Genomic DNA, 19119 nt, shown 5'->3' with positions numbered 1-19119 from the left:
AGAGTTTGAAAAGGAGGGTGGGGGTGTAATTAGTTTGTTGAACTGAGAAGGAAAGCTGACATGACGAGCCTTACGGTTACGTCTGTCCTCTCAGTGTGTCGCACCTGCACGCAGGTGAGCACCTTACAACTTTGCCTTCATTAAGAAAGTGGAAACGGTGGCACAGTCACACTTCAAACCTGCGAGTTCAGCATCGGTGAAATGTTTGGGGGCCGTCCATCATCCATCCGTGTGTCACGGACACAGATCCTGTGAGCAGGATCCAAACCGTTTAGTGCCGTGGCAGCGTTAGAGGAAAAGAGTTGGGTATGGTCATTGGATGAGTGGGAAAAAATAAGACAGGAATTCAATGAAAAGGTGGAGGCAGACTGACAGATGGACGGGGGAAATGGGATCAGGCGACGGATGTTTCCGGAGTGGGCGCTGGGGATTAGTGCGAGTGTTTTCTGGGTATCTTCTTGCATCCAGACCCACCCGGCTGTTTGCTCGCTCGGTTCCCCGAGGTCTCTTACAGCTTTCAGCCATCACACACAGACACGGCCGACAGCTCCCATCGCCTGTTATACGTCTTTATGGACTTCAGCCCCCTACACACACGTGCACACATGCACACACATGCTCCGTGCACACACACGTGCACACATGCTCCGTGCACACACACATGCACACACACATGTGCACACATGCTCCGTGCACACACACACATGCACACACACACGTGCACACATGCTCCTTCCGTCTCTGATTCTGTAGGATGTTTGCTGCAGTGCTGTGCAGCCTCCTCACCCTCTGCATCTGCCCTCTGCTGTTTTTGCTTTCTCTCTAACCTTGATTGATCTATTTGAAGAGTGGAAAAGAGCAGGAATCTGCTGCATTCTCCTCTTTCTCTTGGCTTTCTCCTGTTTTTGTTTTTTCTTTGTCTTAATGCTTCGCTCTGCACGCTCCCTCTCTCTGCACCTCCTGCTCTGGTGTCAGCACTTCTCTCGCCGTCTTCATGTCGTTCATGCTGGTTTGACCCCCGTGAACCCCCGGCTCACTGGACTTGTTTTTTTTTATTGATACCAGCGTGCAGCTTTGGGACTGAGGTGTGACGCTCGATATGATGCACAATCACCCCTGAGCAGAAAAACCGTTTTGTGATGGTAAAGAAGCGTTTTTAGTAGATTAAAAGGTAGTTACTGTTTTGACTGAGACTCTCTTACTTCATATTTAAGAGTTACCTTCATTCTTTTTGTTTGGGAGACTCAGAGGAGGAAGTTTGGTATCAGCAATAAGTTTGCTGCTAACATGTTCCAGCAGCTAACCAGATACAAAGAGATGCTTAATGTGTTGAACAGACACTACTGTGGTGATGCTAAGCTAACTGCTGCTGGTCTTTTTCTTTTCTTAAACCTGATTGGTTACCAGCCCTGTGGTAGCTGGGATAGGCTCCACCCTGTGCTGTGGGTGTTTATGTTAGCTTAGCATAGAAACAAAACAGAAACTTGGCAGCGTCAGGTCTTAACCTACATCTGCACTTTAGCTCACCTTCATATCTTCCTTTTAAAAAGGAGTTTTTTCTCACCACTGTTGCCAACTGCTTGCTTGTATGTTGCTGTAATATGATTGGAGGGTCTTCACCTTACAACAAAAAGCACCTTGAAGCAACTGCTGTTGGAATACAAATAAATACATTTATTATAAATAAAAGTGAATTGAATTCATGTCCAGGGTTGGTTTATAGCGTTTACCTTTTTGTGGCTGCTGTGACAGCATTGCATCATTTCCCAACTGTATGGTGTTTGAGAGACTGAGTGTGCACACAGGAGTGAGCACCTCGTTGATTTCTTTGATTAATAAATATTAACTTTGTGACAATAAATCAGCTGCCTCTCCACTTTCTTTCTGATCGTGTGTCATTGTCTTGGATAACTGATCTAAATCTTTAAGTTCAGTTTTGCGTTACTCTTTATCCCCCAGTGTTCCTCCTGCATGGTGTTTTGTCTTTACATCCACACATGCACAGCAGATCATGTGCATTTCTACTTGTATGAACACACGGCTAAAGATTTACTGCTGCAGAGGCCTGAGGCTGAGCCTAACCCATTTTTCTATATAAATAATTAATGACAGTCAAACATTTTTGAATGTTGCTCACAAATAAGGAAACAGTTTATGTCTCTATAACTAGAGCCAAAAAAGTAACGTGCACACAAGCTGACGTCTAAGACGTTTTGCTTTTAAGGAATGCCATCCTGGAATGATTTCATGCAGGGTCGTTTATCTTTGGTTTTTCTCAGTGTCGGTGAAAATGATCTCTGAAGCTGCTCTCAGGAATATATTTGAGCTAAAGAGCTTGGCTAGCTGTGTTTATGCTAAGCTAATTGCCTCCCGGCTTCAGGTTTATACTCGACATGACACACGAGATTGATATCGATCTTTCTTATCTCGCGCCCAGGAGAGACGCAGATGATTCCTAAAACGTGAAGCTGAGCCGAACATAAAACTAAAGCCGTTTCCTCTCCTCGTGTTTCCACAGATGCAGATACTCGACAAGTTCCCAATTGAGGGAGGGCAAAAAGACCCGAAGAAGAGGATCATCCCATTTCTCCCAGGTGATAGCCTGCTCCTGAGCTCTCGTTATCTGAACAGGCTCCCATATTAATAATGTATGACTGGCACTCGCAGGGCGTCTGTGTGTGTGTGTGTGTGTTACTGCTGATGAGGCATTATCTGTGACTTTCAAATCTCAGCTGTGTTTTCGTGCCTGTGCGTCTGTGTGATGTTCATTTTTGGATGTGGAGAGTGTCTGAGTCACATTATGATCGTGCATGAATGTGATCACTGGATTATGCTGTGCTCGCGTGTCTGTGTGTGAGAGATCGACAACACGCACACACACCCGTCACATTCAGGTTGATGGTGACCTGCAGCGGTGGGCACGATGCTGCCTGTGTGTGTCCGCCTGTGTGTGTCTGCCTGTGTGTGTCCTCCATGTAGATTCTCCAGCTCTGTGTGTGCTCAGGCAGTAAAAGGCTTCTGTGTGTTCACAGCAGTTTATTTTGGTAACCGCTCTGTTTAAGCTCCGCGGCCAACACGTGGTCCCAGCATCAGCTTTATAGCCCCCCCCAACCCTCCTCATCCTCACACTCACAAACAAAACCAATCTAGAAACCCACCAAACACAAACCTCCCACTTTGCTAGAAAGCCAGTGGCGCCACATGCAAACATAACCGACTGTCTGCGGATGCACGCTCAGCTCGGACTCTTAATGGACTCTTTCAGTCTGAAGTTGCAGGACAACGTTTAAGTTTCAGAGCTCGGCAATAAAAAAAAAAAATCACCAGGCGTGCAGTTTTTCTACTGTTTTGTGTATGGAAGCCAAAAAGCGCCAAAAAAGATTAGATTATTAAATAAATGTAAAAACAAGAGTGTTTGGGAGCCCACACGGTGAGTGGGTTTAAATTAGTTTATATTCAAGAGGAGGCTCACGGCCCCACAGCAGGGACTGTGGATACGTTCAACATATAAGGTCCACTTAGCTTCAAACCATTCTCCTGTCGCCACACTGAGCTCTGAGATCTTCTCTAATGATCACGCTGTTTCCCTGAGCCGATTGGTCAGTGAGCGGCTGTTTAATGTGTGCTGAGCTCCTCGTTGGCTCAGAGGCAGCTCAAGCTCAAACACCTGCACAGGACCAGAGACGGTAACATGGAGGCTTCAGGTTCTGTAGAGAGAATATGTGCAGTTAGATGGTGTTTAAGGTCAAACTTTTCAGGCTGCAGTGAAACAGTCATGTTGTTGTGGCCTCTGGCTCATTTGTCTGATCAACTGAAAAGGATCCTTTACAAAAGTGCGACTGAGTGAAAGTTACTGTATGATCTTTGCATTTATATTCTGGTATCACTGCATGTCTTCATGCAGCATTTAGCATTTGAAAATGTCTGCTTCTCTTTACTGTGTGTGTGTGTGTGTGTGTGTGCGTCACAGTGTTGACTGAAGCCTCGTTGCTGTTGTTGCTGTAACATCACATTAGTGCTGCTCCAGCTCCAACGTTGCACTGTTTTTGTAACTCACGGGGAAAATGGGACTAAAGTCTGTGCTGGAGGATTCCCCTTTAAACAGTAATTCCAGGGTTCCTCACACAACAGAGTGCACGACCCCGGGCCTGCCGGGGTGGGGGGGTGACACAGCTGGAGTGTGGGCCTGAGATGTCATTCATTACTGACATCTCCTGACAGGTCTGAGTATTACAGGAAGCTTTGGCTGCTCTGCAGAATCAGCTAAATGTGTATTTTTAGGGATGCTGTGCATGTCTCCAGTATTTACTCTCCTTTCCTCTGTTGGCCGTCACCTCCATCCTTATTATTTTTTGTCCCCTTTCCTCCCCTTCCAGGCAAAATCCTGTTCCGGAGGAGTCATGTGCGAGACGTGGCCATGAAGCGGCTGCGTTTCATCGATGACTACTGCAGAGTAAACGTCCCTCAGCTTCTCGTCTGTCTGTGGGGGGGCATCCCCGAGCCTGTCAGGGGTCAAGGGTCACGATCCGTGCTGTCTTTCACACGCTGTTCGGGGGGGGGGGGGGGTGCATAAAACTTGCACACCTTAACCCTGGAGAACCCACTGGGTCAGAGCCGACCCCATTGGTTTTCTAGGCAACCCACGGGGTTAAATTTGACCCCGTGGGTTCTCCAGGGTTAAACTGACCTCCATTATTTTAAAGTCCATCTCGCTAACGACCTCCTCCCCTCGTTTGCTGGTTTTGTTTCCAGCAACAAAATCAACATAAAAGCGACGAGCGTTTGTAGTCCTGCAGCTCCAGAGTGACTTTCCTTATCACTTCCTGTTCCCACTCTTATTAGTTTTTTTAATCCTCCATCGTGCCCTCCCCCTCTTCCTTCCTTCCTTCCTCTTGGCTCAAAGCTGCACGAGCAGAAGGGAGATTCAGGCTCTGATGTTTGTCTCACGCATAATTATGCAGCAGTATTCCTCGCCTGTGTCAGGCAGGGTTACCCACAGCATTAGCTCAGTAATTGGGACTAGTTTAAGAAGCAGTTCCACACATGTGAAGTGAAGCTGGTCCTCAGCTCAGCACAGGCGAAGGTTCACACAAAAGCCTTTTCATTATCCAAATAACCTAAAGCGCTCCAGTGTTTACAGTTGCTACAGCGAGCTGGTGTTTTTCAGCCAGCACGCCGAACTGTTTACTTCCTGCATCCTGTTTATGAGGCAAACACAGAGGAAGAGAAATTATTCTCCAAGGATGGGCTCCCCGGAGCCTGCAGGGTGGAAACCCGGCCGGCTGCGGGTGCACGTGGCCTCTACTGTGGATAATATAGGATCGGATGAATGAAACATGAAGGCAGCTCAGACTGTGGCAATTTAAATAAAAAGCCTACGCCGTACATATGTTGTGTATATTTCACGGTCCAGCACGCCGAGCTGTACGAGAGTCACTCCTGCAGCTGGAGCCAGTCCCATCATTAAATATAGATATTTAGACTGACATGTGATCCTGTCTCTGACTGCGGGCTGCTTCTGTGTATGAACAGTGATTGATTGTGTGTTTGTGTTCTGCAGATGTGTAGCCAAGCACACACATGCAGTAGTCTGCATCATTCAGCTTATATTGAGTAAATATAAAACAGTTGCTCCAGAAACAGAGATCTAAATTTAAACTGATGTTATTTTTATTTATAGCACTCAGTGGGAGAAATACAAGCTGCACATAACTCTGCTATATTTCCGCTTTATAGAGATTGAAGTCCAACAATCTGCTGTATGTCTGAGAGCTGGTGCCTTAGACCTGCAGTGTCTCTACTGACCAGCAGGGGGCGCTGGCTCTGAATGCCGATGATTCTAACTCTACTCATTATTCTGATGAGTTTATTAGCTCGAGCACTGTTTTCAAGTCTTGCTGAATACAACATAATGTGCGTTTTGTAATTTATTGTCCCGTTTAGAGCTGAGAAAGGAGGAATCAGGGTTTGCTTTGAAGTCTCTCCTGTATGATTCTTCATTAATCGTTTCCATACAGGTCATGGTTTAATATAATAAACTTATTTTCAAGCTCAGGTAGAGTCTGAGGATGAAACTGTGGAGCGTCTTCAGAGAGGCGCTCACTGTCACTCTCTCTGCAGGCGCTGGTGCGACTCCCTCCTCAGATTTCTCAGAGCGAAGAGGTGCTGCGCTTCTTCGAGACGAAGGCTGAGGACGTCAACCCCCCCGTGGAGTGAGTGAAGCACACTGTGGACAAACACCGCACACACAGGTTCTGTATAGGCTAATCCGCTGGCTAATTTCTGTAGCTGAATCAGCTTGACACACCCTTCCAGGTGAAAGTGGGTGTGGCTTAGATTGGCATCACTTTTAAAGGAGGGCTATGACATCAGCATTATAGAAACTTGAAGTGTCGCTCTTCCTCTCAAAGGTGAAGAGTCGAATGTAAAAGCATTTAAATCCACAGCTGCTCCATGTTTCAGGGGTTTAATCACATGACCAGCTGGTGTCATGTGTGGCGCCACTGTTAGCTGAGCGTAGCTAACATCAGCTACTGTTTGCTAGCTTTACTGTATGACAATTCCATTGTTTGTCACTAAGCTAAATGTGTTATTAAAGCAGCTGAATAACTAACTTTGTTGGCAAAGTGAAAATGTGTCGTTTAATTAGCAACATTTTGATAACCATCCGCTGCATTAGCATGTAGCTAACTGTACACACTTCATGGCAAAGGAAGCTAAAATCATTTAGATGGTCATGCTAATTAGCGTGTAGTTTGTCGTAGAAACACTCGTGTGAAACAGGAAGTTTTTACTGTTTCTTGGTCAAATAAACTACAAATCCACACAGGAAGTTGAGCGTAGCATGTTGATTAGATTGCACAGGTTTACAGCCGAGACGCCGCCACAGGAAAAGCAGCTTGTTTGCTCTGCCTCCAGCCTGGATTAGTCTATGCAGTACACACACACGCACACACACGTGCATGCAGACACTGTAAATTGCTGGCACTAATTGCATTGCATGCAAACATGATGCTAAACGACGGAGTAAATCTCGTGTGTTGATTGATAATGTTCAGCTCAGATGTTCCAGTACTCCCAGCACTCACTGGCTCAGCTCATTGCCTCTCTCTGTTCTCGCTTTCTAGTCTATTCCCAGTTCGGCTCTTTCTCACCGAGTTCGTTAAAACCTCCTAGCAGGCCAGGCGGAGAGGGAGGGAGGGCTGTTGTAGGGAGAGCAGTTGATGGATGTGAGTGTGGGAGGAGGAGAATGACTGGTTTCATAGCAGGAGATGGCCCCTTTGGGTAGTTGTTAATTAGAGAACACTCTCCTCTCCAAACCTCAAATGTCAGTATCACAGTATTCACTGGTAATGTGCTCCTGTGTGCACTGAGACAGCTGTGCCGCTCCTGCTCCATCCAGGCTCCTCTTCTCTGCACGCCTTGCTCACTGACCTCTTGCTTTCCTGTGTTTGCCAGTAACGGAGCGTCTCTCCTCGCTCATTTTCCTCCTCCTCCTCTAACTCTTTGTGTCTAACTCACCCTCGTAAATTCAAGTGTGCTTAATTGACGAGACGGCTCAAGGTTACAAACAACGGCGCCGACACAGTCGTTCTTCGCTCAGCTTTGGTCCCCTCGCCGTCCACACTCTGTCACACCTGCGTTCTCATCTCTCCCGTTTTTCTCATTTGACTTCTGCTCCTCCTCCTCTCTCCTGTATGCCCAGTGCATTAAGAAATCCCATTAATCTTGTTGCCAGAGTATGTGGGAGATGAAGTCATACATGTGGAGCATCAATAATGTGTGCAAGCACTGGCCTCATCACACGCAGCCTGTTATCCTCCATCTGTTACACACAGCGGTATGCAGAATTACTTTGAATACTTAATTTAGCTCGTCTGAAACTGAACGGATGCCAAAACAAGAAGCAGCGCATGAAAGTTGTTAAAGGACTTTCAAGGATGTGCGAAACACCGACTAACAAAGAGCACCAGGCAAAGTCTGTGCACACAGAATGAACGGGGGTACAAAGGTTGACCCCTGAGGAACGCCATGGTTAAGGGGAGCACAGGCGTGCTGCAAACCTTTGCTTACGTAGCGTGCATTTCAAACCTACTGCTGCCACTGAGCAGAGCTACAGTCAGACGAGCAGCAGGGGTGAACAGCTGCAGTTCCTCCAGTGGCCACTTGGAGGTCAGCTCTAAAAGTGAGTCAGTCTTCATAGACTCCATGTATAGATTTCCCCCTTCATAGCAACCATATAGATGATTATGTTTATTATTTTGACTAACTTGTCTGTATTTTGTTAAGACTTAAAGTTGTTGTAGTCCCACTGAGTGACAGGTGTAGCTGCTAGCTCTCTGCTAAGCTACACCTCAGCTAACTGGGTCCCTGAACTGGACCAGTTCACGTGTTTGTGCTGTTGGAGCCTTTTGGAGCATTTTAATAACACCATGTGACCAATAATATGGCTGCTGCGAGGTTACTATAGTGACAGACCTTTACAGAAACCTGTGCTTCAGTATTGGTGAGTGAAATTCAAGGATTTGAATTGGATGTTACAGAACACTAATTAACAGGATTTGTTATTATTATTGGAGCTAGCTAATAGCATAGCAGTCCAGCCTCCTCCAACATGGTCAGTGATGTCTTTTAAAAAAGCCACATGGCTGTTAGAGCTGAGGATAAAAGAAAGAAACACCTGCTTTGTTGCTCTGCATGGAGATTTGGTTGGACTTTAAAATGAAAATGTGATTTTTATGGCAGCTCTGTGTTTACAGGAAGCGTAGCTAGGACAAAAATCTGAAAAGCACTTTTCTTTCCTGCTTTCACAGCTGTAAATTAAAAGGAAATGCATTTCCCATCAGAGAAGAACATCGCAGCACAGTTTCCCTTTTATTTCATCACAAGATGAAGTTAAAGGGGAATTTAATTGTAACAACCAGCTGTTCATCCTTACAGAGGGCTCTCTTTCTAATCTCCCTGCCTTTTGCCAATTCGGGGCGATCGTGGCTCAAGAGTTGGGAGTTTGCCTTGTAATCGGAAGGTTGCCGGTTCGAGCCCCGGCTTGGTCAGTCTCGGTCGTTGTGTCCTTGGGCAAGACACTTCACCCGTTGCCTACTGGTGGTGGTCAGAGGGCCCGGTGGCGCCAGTGTCCGGCAGCCTCGCCTCTGTCAGTGCGCCCCAGGGTGGCTGTGGCTACAATGTAGCTTCATCACCAGTGTGTGAATGGGTGTGTGTGAATGGGTGGATGACTGGATATGTAAAGCGCTTTGGGGTCCTTAGGGACTAGTAAAGCGCTATATAAATACAGGCCATTTACCATTTATTTATAAGTAACCATTTAATTTGGGTATTTCATAAGAAGAAAGCCAAATCAATACATTAATATTTAAAAACAATCAATGTGCCCAGCGTCAGGGCAACGAAACCCACATTTGAACTCATTTTCCAGTGAAAAAAGCAAAGTCTCATTTATATTCATTGATCACGCTCAGATTGAAACCAGCTATAAATCATAAGTGAATCTAAATGGAAACACACGCTCATTTAAGGTTTATGCATGAAATTTCTTGAATGTGGCTGTGGAACGACGGAGCTCGCAGGATGTGAGTAAGCGCTGCACTTCGGGTAGATTTGGATCAAATGGAGCTCCAACCTCTCCTGGCTGCTCGGTGTCCCTGCAGGCGCTCGCGCCGCCTTAATAACAGGAGGAAATACTCAGGAGGGTGAAGCGCCCGCCGTCTGCTTTAACAAATAGCTCTGCTCGGTTAGTTAGACGTCGTGATCCAGACCACTCGACTTGTGTCTCGGCTAAATTGGATGGGCTCCTTTCATTCCCTACCCATAATGCATCTGCTAAATGAAAATAAACCATGGGGGGAGGGGGTGTTTGGCAACCAGAGCGGCCATTGATTCCAAGCCATGATTGGATGTGTGTGTTTGTGTGCCACAGTGAGTGCTGTGGAAGAAGAAGAAAGGCGGCCGAGCAGCCGTGTGAACACACCCTGCTGTGCGTGCGTGCGCGTGCGCGCGTGCGTGTGTGCGTGCGTGTGTGCGCGTGCGTGTGTGTGTGTGCGTGTGTGTGTGTGCGTGCGTGTGCGTGTGTGTGTGTGTGTGTGTGCACTTTCACGAGTCAGGTTTTTAGATCAGCTTTGGACACTCTTTGTTTTCACTGCCTGCTTCACTCTGTCGTCGCCCGGAGCTTTTCCAGCCGTTTTCCAAGGAACCATCTGCAGAATTAAACGGAAACCTCACCAGCAGGGGGCAGCGCTTTACTAGTGGATATTTCTTTGTACCTGCCCCCTGCCTGCCTGTAAATACGAATGTGTAGGGATACAGTGACTCACTGCATGACACAAAAGTACCGTCTGGTTATTTCAGATCTGTTCAACAGGAGTCACAGACTCTGGGACATAAAGTCACATTTTAAAGGTTTTCAAACTAATTTAAACACATACGTTTAAAATTGGGACTTCCGGGCACCTGTTGGCAACTTTTCTGCCAATCTGTAGTCCAGCAGGACCCAAACATCCTCAGCTGATCGAAGGCGAGGCTGCCTGGTGGAGCAAGGTGGCCTCATCCATTTTTATATGGTAGCACCTCTGCAGACTATCGAGTATTAAATAACAAGCAGCAGGAATAAACCACCAACACTCTCAACTAAAACTCTCACACTGGGGCTCTTAGGAGTCGAAGGTTCAGGTGTGATACCTGAGCAGGTCCTACAGGTGTGTACAGTAGTGGTTTCCTAGCAGCAGCTGAGACGATGTAATGAAGGGTTTGATGCTTTTTGCAGCTGAACTTGAAGAAACATTTAAAGTCGTTGAGTTTTTTGGGACCTTCATGTCTTAAGTTAAAGATGGGCTGTTGCTTCTCGCTATGAAATGGATTCCAGCAGTACCTGAGCGGTTTGCAAAACCAGCTCATTACAGCAGAGAGTGCAGGAAAGCCCACAGTAACTATTGGCTCCTGTGGTGATGGTCAGATTTCAGACACTGCAAACCTGCGGTGAAGGTCAACGATGGCTGCTCGGAGGAATCTGAATCATCTGTTTGTTGTGTTATTGCTCAGTTCGGCTTTCCTCTGATCACTCCCACAAAAACAACAACAGGACCGAAAAGGCTTTGAGTTTGTCCAGACTTTAGTCTGCTCGTCTACTTCCTGTCACTTTCACACATTTATTTCTTTAAAGCAGAATTTTTGAGCAGTTTTATAATATTTCAGAAATTGTAGCCAAAAAATGTTAAATGTTTCAAATCACTGGACCAGCCAGCTTTGATGCTTCATTTTTCATGACCTATTTAATCCAAATATGAGAGGTCTTGAACTGTTTGTTAATAGGCCTAAAATATTGATGTGGATTAAGCGGAGGATTCTCCACTGAACAGCATCAGCACCGCTGCTTCCCCGGCTGCTGACGAGAGCGTTAGCGTTACAGCCGAGAGTTATTTTAGCCTTTTGTCAAGAATTTGCGCGTGATAGGATAACTACTGAAAATGTTGACCTAAACAAGCGAAGCATCCATGGAACTGGAGATCTAAAGTTTATTTTCTATAAAATTCAAATATAAGTGCACTTCATGTTATATAGATGTGTCAGTGTAGCTATAAATGTCCTCGCTGTGGAGGTGAGTGCGGTGACTAATTCTGTGATGTCACAGGAAACTGTATAACGGCGCTCTCTCTTGGTTGTAGATGCTGCTCTCTGCTTTTATCCAAGCTGTGAAATACGGTTGGCGTGCAGACGTCCTCGCTGCCTGGTGCTTCTTAAAATGCTCGACACGCTGCCAGAAGGCGCCACTAATCTCTGAACACTCTGAACGCCCGCACGTGTGTTTATCTCCTTCCCCACTTTTCCTCTCACCCCGCGTAACGAGGCGGTGTTTTGATGAGTCGACATAATTTGGTACCCGAGTGCTAATTGGAAAGAAAGTGAATGACGACAGTTTCTCATCAACTTCCAGCCGCAGAGAAAAGAACGAGGAAGGGAAGCTGACGGGTGCACGGGCCCCGCTGTGGGGAACTGTTCCCCAACACTGATGAAAGGACCTGATGTTTCGCTCATCATCAGAATACTTTTGATCAGACTGAGCTTGGAGCTGATTATTAGACTTCTGTGCTGCTGGACCTGTTTGGTAGACACTGTGTATCTGAGCGAGTTTGTCAGGTTTTCGATCACATATGGGCCGACAGGTTTGGAGCATCATGATGAAAACTGCTCAGATACTGAGTGACAGCATCCTGTGAGGGGCTTTGAAGAAGTTTGGACGATATCTCTAGACGTGGCCGAGGGTCCAGAGTGTCGGCGGTCTTGTGGATCGTGTTGGTTCGTTAGCTTGCGTCGAGGTCGTTCACTGGTCTGTTTGAAGCGACGCAGATGAGAAGGAATCTCAGCTGGGTGCAGGGTGGAGTGCCCACTCTGGGAGAGGAATCGCGTCCCGAGTGATGGAGGTGTAGTATGTTCAGGTCTTGTTCTCAAGTGACGGCAGAGATGGATGCCACGCTGGCCTGTTGCAGTAACCAGAGAGGCGGAGCTGTCAGTTTACTGGAAGGAGACCAGAGGACAGATCCAGGACATGAATCTCAGACCTGGAGGAGGTGACTGGGGAGAGCGAGGTGTGGACATCTCTGCTCCCATGTCCTGGGTGGGTAGCAGAAAGCAGATTAATGGATGGATCCGAAACCATGTTTATGTTTAAGCAGAGCTGTGTCCTCGTCCTGCAGTCTTTCTGCCATCCAGGAAGCATGCGTCTCCGTCCTCTCGTCCTCCCAGTGTCCCGTCTGCTGTGAGCAGCAGGCAGGCGATGTGCTCACTCACCCGTGATGGATAAGCTGCTTCAGTATCAGGGTCGACGGGGGTTAAAGTGTGTCAGAGTGGCGAGGAGCGGTCAGCTGAGCGTGCGTATTTATTGATCCGTGCCAGAAACGGTGACCTCGTGCACCTCACACAAAAAGACACGCAGCATCATCAGAGAGGGTTTTCTTCTCCACGGCTGAATTTCCTGCACGTTTGCAGCTACGTCAGCGCGCCTCTCGTCTGCTCTCGGCTCGGTTTCTTTCCCGCCGTCACCCTTCACGGATGCACTCGTTCACCCAGATGCAGCGTCTGACTCACGAGCACTCGCACACTTACTCGCTGGGCGCTGTCAGCCGGGGGAGGGAGCTTCCTACCGTAATAGCTTTGGGAGGGCCTGACTGCACGAGAGTGTGATGAATAGAGCGGGCCGCGGCAGCTGAAGCTACCCTGGTGATGAAATGTGTGCACTTTATCATTTCCTGGAAAATGAGGAAGGAGAGCAGGAAAGGAAAGGGGGATGTCCCTCGGGGGGAGGAGGAGAGCAGGTCAGAAAGGAGGAAGGAGGGACGTTATGGATCCGCTCGTGACGTCTTATTCTTTATTGGTCCTTCATAAAAGCTCATTGCCTTAACTGTAGTCGTTGTGCTTCTGCTATGAAAGATGGAATCCTGTGATCTGATTAGAAAAGGAGCCGCATGCCTGGCAGGGCGGCGCAGGAACCAGCGCCATCAATCAAAGCTCCAAAAAGAGCGGAGACCCCGAGCGAAGCCCGCCGTCACGCTCTCCGCGTGTGAGCGTCTAAGCAACGTCGACCCCTGCCTGCAGAGGAGCGTACTGCAGCGCGGTCACTCTGAGCTGATGTCACTCTCCTGCAATCATCAGCTGCTCCTTTTTGAAGTCCGGCAGCCTTCATAATAAATGAAGTTTTAATGGAGCTTTAGTTGGATCGCCGCTCTTCTTTTTTGTTTGCTTTTTGATGCGTCGAAATGCCCTGAAAGAGAAAACCGCAAACATGTTTCTCTCCTGTGATGCAAAAGCCCGATATCAAAGCAAAGGCTTTGTCTTTGGAGCTTTTATGTCTCCAACACATCATTTTTACAACTACACGTTTTTCACACACAGGCAACGGCTTAACTCCTCCGAACATCAGACTGACGCCTCTGCTCTGGTTTCCAGTCTGTGTGCTAACGATGCTAAATGATGATTACTGAGGTAGAAAATCAGATTTTTCTTCATGTGACAGGAAAGTTTTTGCACTACAGCTCAGCTCAGAGTCACGAAGAACAGAAGAGTCCACCTGAGGAGCCCTGATGCTGTAGATCGTGGCGGTTTGAGCGCCGGCAGGGCTGACGTCACTTTTGGTTTAGTGTTTAAATGTGTGAGCGGCCTTTAGGACAGTAATCTCAGAGTCGTTCACTACTCCCTAAAAACTGGCCACACGGTGGCGTACTCTGCATCACAAACCCACCCGGTGGAGCCCACGCCTCCCCGGGCTTCATGTATAAACGTATCGAGCGTCTGGCCTCGTAGCCGAGCCTCTCTCTGTGTGAGATATATTTCCACCGTGTGGAATTTCTCGGCCGGCCAAAGCTTCCTGCCCTCCTCTCCGTCTGTTTTCCCCTTTTTTCTGAGACATATTTTATTTCCTCTTCTCTTACTTGGCGTTTTTCTCGCAGATCTTGCATTTTTATCGAGTCAATTTGCATGGCCGCGGGCAGCGATTTGTTTTATCTGTCGGGGCTCACGGTTGGTAATCGTATAACTATCAGCTTAAATGGAGAATCCGTCCTCTGCGGACCATAACGTTGACAAATCACTCTGTTATTATGCGCATGCTGTATTTGAGCCACGGTGAAGGCATCGCCCGCCGCCCTCCTATAGGCCGTGGTGATGCTGTCATCGATCATCGTGCCCCTCGCAGCCCTCTCTGTGAATACCAATAGGCTTTGACCTTGGCTTGTGTCTGGCGGGGAAGAGATGCTGCAAGATTATCAGATTATTGCTGGATAAGGCATGAACTCGTGTGATTGGTCAGTTTTCGGGCTCCCAACAGGGGGCTGCTTAAGCGGCAGCGTTACCCCTGGTGATGGGGCTCGTTGGGAATAGTTGTGGGCGATGACATGTTGGTGTAACGCAGAAGGTCGGCTCTATCACCGACAGGAGACAGCCTCACATCCAACATGCTGGTTCACACCATGTTCATGACATTCTTCTTTTATTGAGGTCAGCGGGGTTAAAAGGTCGGTCTCTGTTCCCTCAGAGGAACGTCCGGAGTCACAGGCTGAGCTCATCTCCAGATTAAAATGATTCTGCAGTCCAGCCTGAATCACAAAGAGCTGTTGGTACAGGTTTCCATTTAAACTTCATTCAATAACTGAATTCTGTGAAGCCCTGGGTGGACACACAAACCCACAGTGGTCACTGAAATATGGGAAAGTGAGCAAAAAGTAAAAATGTGCTGCTGGTGAACGTCAGGCGTTGCTTATGAATCGTGATTCATCAGAATCATAAAATAAATAATGAAAGCAGCCTGAGCAGAAATGATGGCGCACAGAAAATGTTAAACACAAGTCGATGATAAAGTGGGCGTGTCCTTAGCATCACAGGTGTGTGCCGTCTCAGGAGATGGACACAGAAATGTTAAAGGTGAAGGCGACGAGGCCGTGTCCGAGCAGCTCGATGTTCCTGTGACGACCCCTGACCTCTGACCCTCATGATCCAGGTCATGATTTCTGAGCTTGCTGCTGAGGCTGAGCGCTGAATCGCTCTGCAGAGCGTGTTGAGGGGTTTTTAAGATCCAACATGTGAACCTCAGGCTGAAACACTGACCTCGAGTCTCATATTTCATTCACTCGTTCATTTTTCTTCCATGTGCAGTCCTCACCTGTCTGCTGCTTTTACCATATTATTACATGGTAACGTTACAGGACAAAATCAAACATGAGATGGTGTCAACTTGGAAAAAATGATGGAAAATTCATCGACGGATAATAAAGGAAACACTTTTGAGTAAATGATTTTGCTGTTTTCCCGATAAGTCACTGAGACGCGTGCGGTGGAGAGGATCAGGAGGAACCAAACTGAGTGCTTGAGCCGTCAGCTGCCTGCTCCATGCCACTACGTGCATCTCTTCTGTGCTCGCCAAGTGTGACGGCGCTCCCGCGTACAAAGCGGTTAATTGATTCCTCCAAACCCATCTGGACAGCTAATGCCCAGAGTGAGCCTCAGTCTTGTTGTGGCCCCGAGAGTAATGAGGGGGTCCTCGGGGGCTTAGAGTAGGCGGGCTCACGGGCGGGAGGTTGGAGCTGAGGTCTGGATTTGACGAGGCTTAGCGATGACCTCGGCGGGGAGGGAAGCAGCGAGGGGCTGAGGCGATAATCTGGGGAAGTGTTTATTTACTGGTGGTGCAGGGCAGCCTAGCAGGAGGCCAATGAGAATCATTAAGTCGCATCCATTATGCTAATAGTGGTAAACACATCGATTAGCCCTCTATCTGCCAGCCCCACTCATACGCTCTAATTAGGAAATCCATCGTTTCTCATCCACTAAAAAGTTTCTTTTGTAAACTGAAGCCGCTGAAAATCAAACAGCAGCTTTAGGACAAGACTTACAAGCAGATACCAGGCACCTGTGACCTCTGACCTCACTGCGCTGGAGCTGCTCGTACGTTTCATAACACGAGGTCGCGGTGCTAAAGACGTAGTATTTGTTTAGCTACTTTAGTCATGATGGTTTTCTTTAACGCCCTGAAACCAGCCTGTTGTTGAGAATTCGAGCGGAAAAAATCGAATATTCAGCAAATCTTTCACCCTGGACTGAACCTCTCAGTCAGCTGACCGCGTGCCACACGGCTCGCGGCGTTTTTTACACGTCTGTTTTGTTTCGACAGTCGATGCTGAGCGCTCAAAGCTCTGGAAATGATAAGAAGTTCCCTGAAGTGCTCGCGCTGTCCTGTGACTTCTGGGCAGTGTGCTGATGTTTCTGTTCTCTCTCTGCTTACCTTTCACACTGAACGCCGTCATTTATTTTGACTGTCGCGAAAACACCGCTGCTATCAAAACAACATCCATTTTTAATGATGCATGACTGATCGCCGTGAACATCTGTGCGCTCAATGATCTGTCATCACAGATAGTTTGTTACAGAATCTCTGAAAGCTCATCAACAACCTCTGTGAACTCTGTCACAGGGACCAGATGAGCATTTTCTCCCAGCACTGCTTCTACACATGACCTCTCACCTCCTGCTTCCTCCTCTTCTCACCTCCAGTAGATGTGAGTAGAGAGCTGGCTGCTCCAGGAAGTGTTTGATTTCAGCCCCGGGACTCTGGTCACTGGCTAAGCTCTGGAGCCTGTGTTTCTGTTCTCCCAGCGTCTCTTGGTGCTCTTCCCCTCGTTTGTGGCCTAACACTTTACAGATGCCTCCAGATCCATACCTCGATAAATAAAGCAAAACTAGCCAGCAGCGCTCCCGCTGGCACGTCCTGGTTTAGTGTTAAATGTTAGCTGTTCAGCCAAAAAGACTCTTTCTCTGATTCTGCTGCAGACTCTCTCTCTTCACAGTAGTTGATGTTCTGCTGCTGTAATTAACTGCTCTGTGTCAGTAGTGCTAATCAGTTTGTATTTGGAGTAATGTGCCTGTTGAGCTGTTTCATGCAGGTCTGAAAGCTCACACATGATACCAGCTCACCTTTATTTTGACGGCTGTGAACAGACATGCTGTCAGCAGTTACTCTGTTAGGATCTGATGGTTTAAGAGGCCTGTGCGAACGTCTACAGCTGGACCAGGACTCGCTCACGTCGCAGCTTCTCTCCTGATTGGAACTTGTTGTTTAGAGCGTTTCAAGGTTGTATTTGCCTTTCGAACCGTGCACAGCGTGAATAGCTTAACAGGCTCCCAGGGAGCTCGCTAAAGCAAAGTACTTTTCATTCTGCTGCTGTTTTCCTCGAGGAAAACCCCTCATTCACTGGCCCTGTCCTCACCTCCTCCATAAGTTACAACCAGCCATTTCCAGGTCTCACACTTGCAGCTATTGTGCTGCCACTCGGTGGAGATCATTTACCGTTAGCTTGTTCAATTAACCCAGCAGGCATCCAGCATGTGTATGAAGCTTGTGGCTGATGGAAAGGTGATCCTTTTACATACTGGGCCGTTTGGATTTTGCCACACAGTTCCTGTGTGAGTTTGGCCTTTCAGTACAAAGGGAGACCTGTTAACCTCACCCTGACTCCAATGTTGTGAGGCTTAAAAACATTTAACGTCCAACCCTGCATCAGACATTTACGTTCTCACGTGCACCTCTGTTGAGTAACGTCCAGAGAAGTGCATGGCTGCATGGCTGCAGGGCTGCAGGGCATGTGTGAGAATGATGTAAGACTTGGGAATAAAAATAAAGGTTATTTTAAACCGCTGCAGATTAGGTGGCTAAAAGAAGAGCACCGTGCATATGGAAATATGAACACTGCACTTAACATTCCCTGGAAATGTAAAACATTCCCTCGCACCCCAACAGAGGATATCGGCATCTTTCAAAGCCACGACGGAAAATCCTGAGTGAAAAGGGCAAACATCTTGGCAGATATCCTGCCCGCACTGAGGCTCGGTCATTCCGAGGCATACTTTCCACTTAGACCCATCCAGACACTCTAACTGGTTGGCCACTGGCAGAAACGATATCCGCTCCCCGTGTTTTAGAGGTCGTGTGTCCCGTGTAGCCCGAGATGGATGGGATGAGATGAGGGGTCAAGTCCTTGCTCACTCTGTGTCCCACTTTGGTGACAATGAAGCATATTCTGGTTGCTAGCACGCAGCGATCTTGGTGGAGATAAAGGCTTTATTCATGTGCTGCGGGCGGTCACAAAGAGGCAGATACAGCTCATCAGATCACAGGGGACTGGAGGAAGGGATGGAGAGAAGAGAGCGCAGTGACACGACGAATCAGGAGCTGCTTCTTCAACCAGGCGTTTGTGCCTGATGTGTCCAGCCGGGACCCGAGTGCAGCCGAGAGAAGGTGCTCATTAACCTCGTGCAGTGACGGGCATCGCCTCCACCGCCGGCCACACCGGCCCCCCTGCCCCGGGCTGCTTCTGCCCTCGTCAGTGTAATCAGCCGTGCTACATGACCAGATGAAGCCCCTCATTAATGAAGTGTCACAGGGACCGCCCACGCCACCTGTCCAAGTAAAGGACATCTCAGAGCTGCAGCTGAACCTGAGAGTCGTTCATTTGTGTGTGCATACATGTAAAGACCACACATGTGCCCACATGCACTTATGCACAACATACTGGGACCAAAATCTGCACCAGCTGAGCGCCGTATACTGGTCAATACTGGAAGATGGTC

General features: G+C 47.8%; 1 protein-coding gene across 4 annotated transcripts in view; it reads left to right on the top strand.

Annotated features, from left to right (window-relative positions):
* sh3pxd2aa (SH3 and PX domains 2Aa) overlaps window positions 1–19119 on the top strand; it is a 97851-nt gene that overhangs the window by 30206 nt on the left and 48526 nt on the right. For all 4 annotated transcript variants that reach the window (XM_085355234.1, XM_085355233.1, XM_085355232.1 and 1 more), the window contains exons 3-5: window positions 2519–2594; window positions 4377–4453; window positions 6121–6212. In XM_085355234.1, the coding sequence (XP_085211360.1) occupies window positions 2519–2594; window positions 4377–4453; window positions 6121–6212 (245 nt within the window). The remainder of the gene's footprint in view (window positions 1–2518; window positions 2595–4376; window positions 4454–6120; window positions 6213–19119) is intronic.

The sequence above is a fragment of the Diplotaxodon limnothrissa genome, linkage group LG6 (assembly GCF_057381915.1).
Source record: "Diplotaxodon limnothrissa isolate DT_005_m linkage group LG6, D_limnothrissa_male_GT1.1, whole genome shotgun sequence".
Lineage (NCBI taxonomy): Eukaryota > Metazoa > Chordata > Actinopteri > Cichliformes > Cichlidae > Diplotaxodon > Diplotaxodon limnothrissa.
The sequence above is the reverse complement of the archived record's forward strand: the minus strand, read 5'-3'. Positions and strand labels throughout refer to the sequence as shown.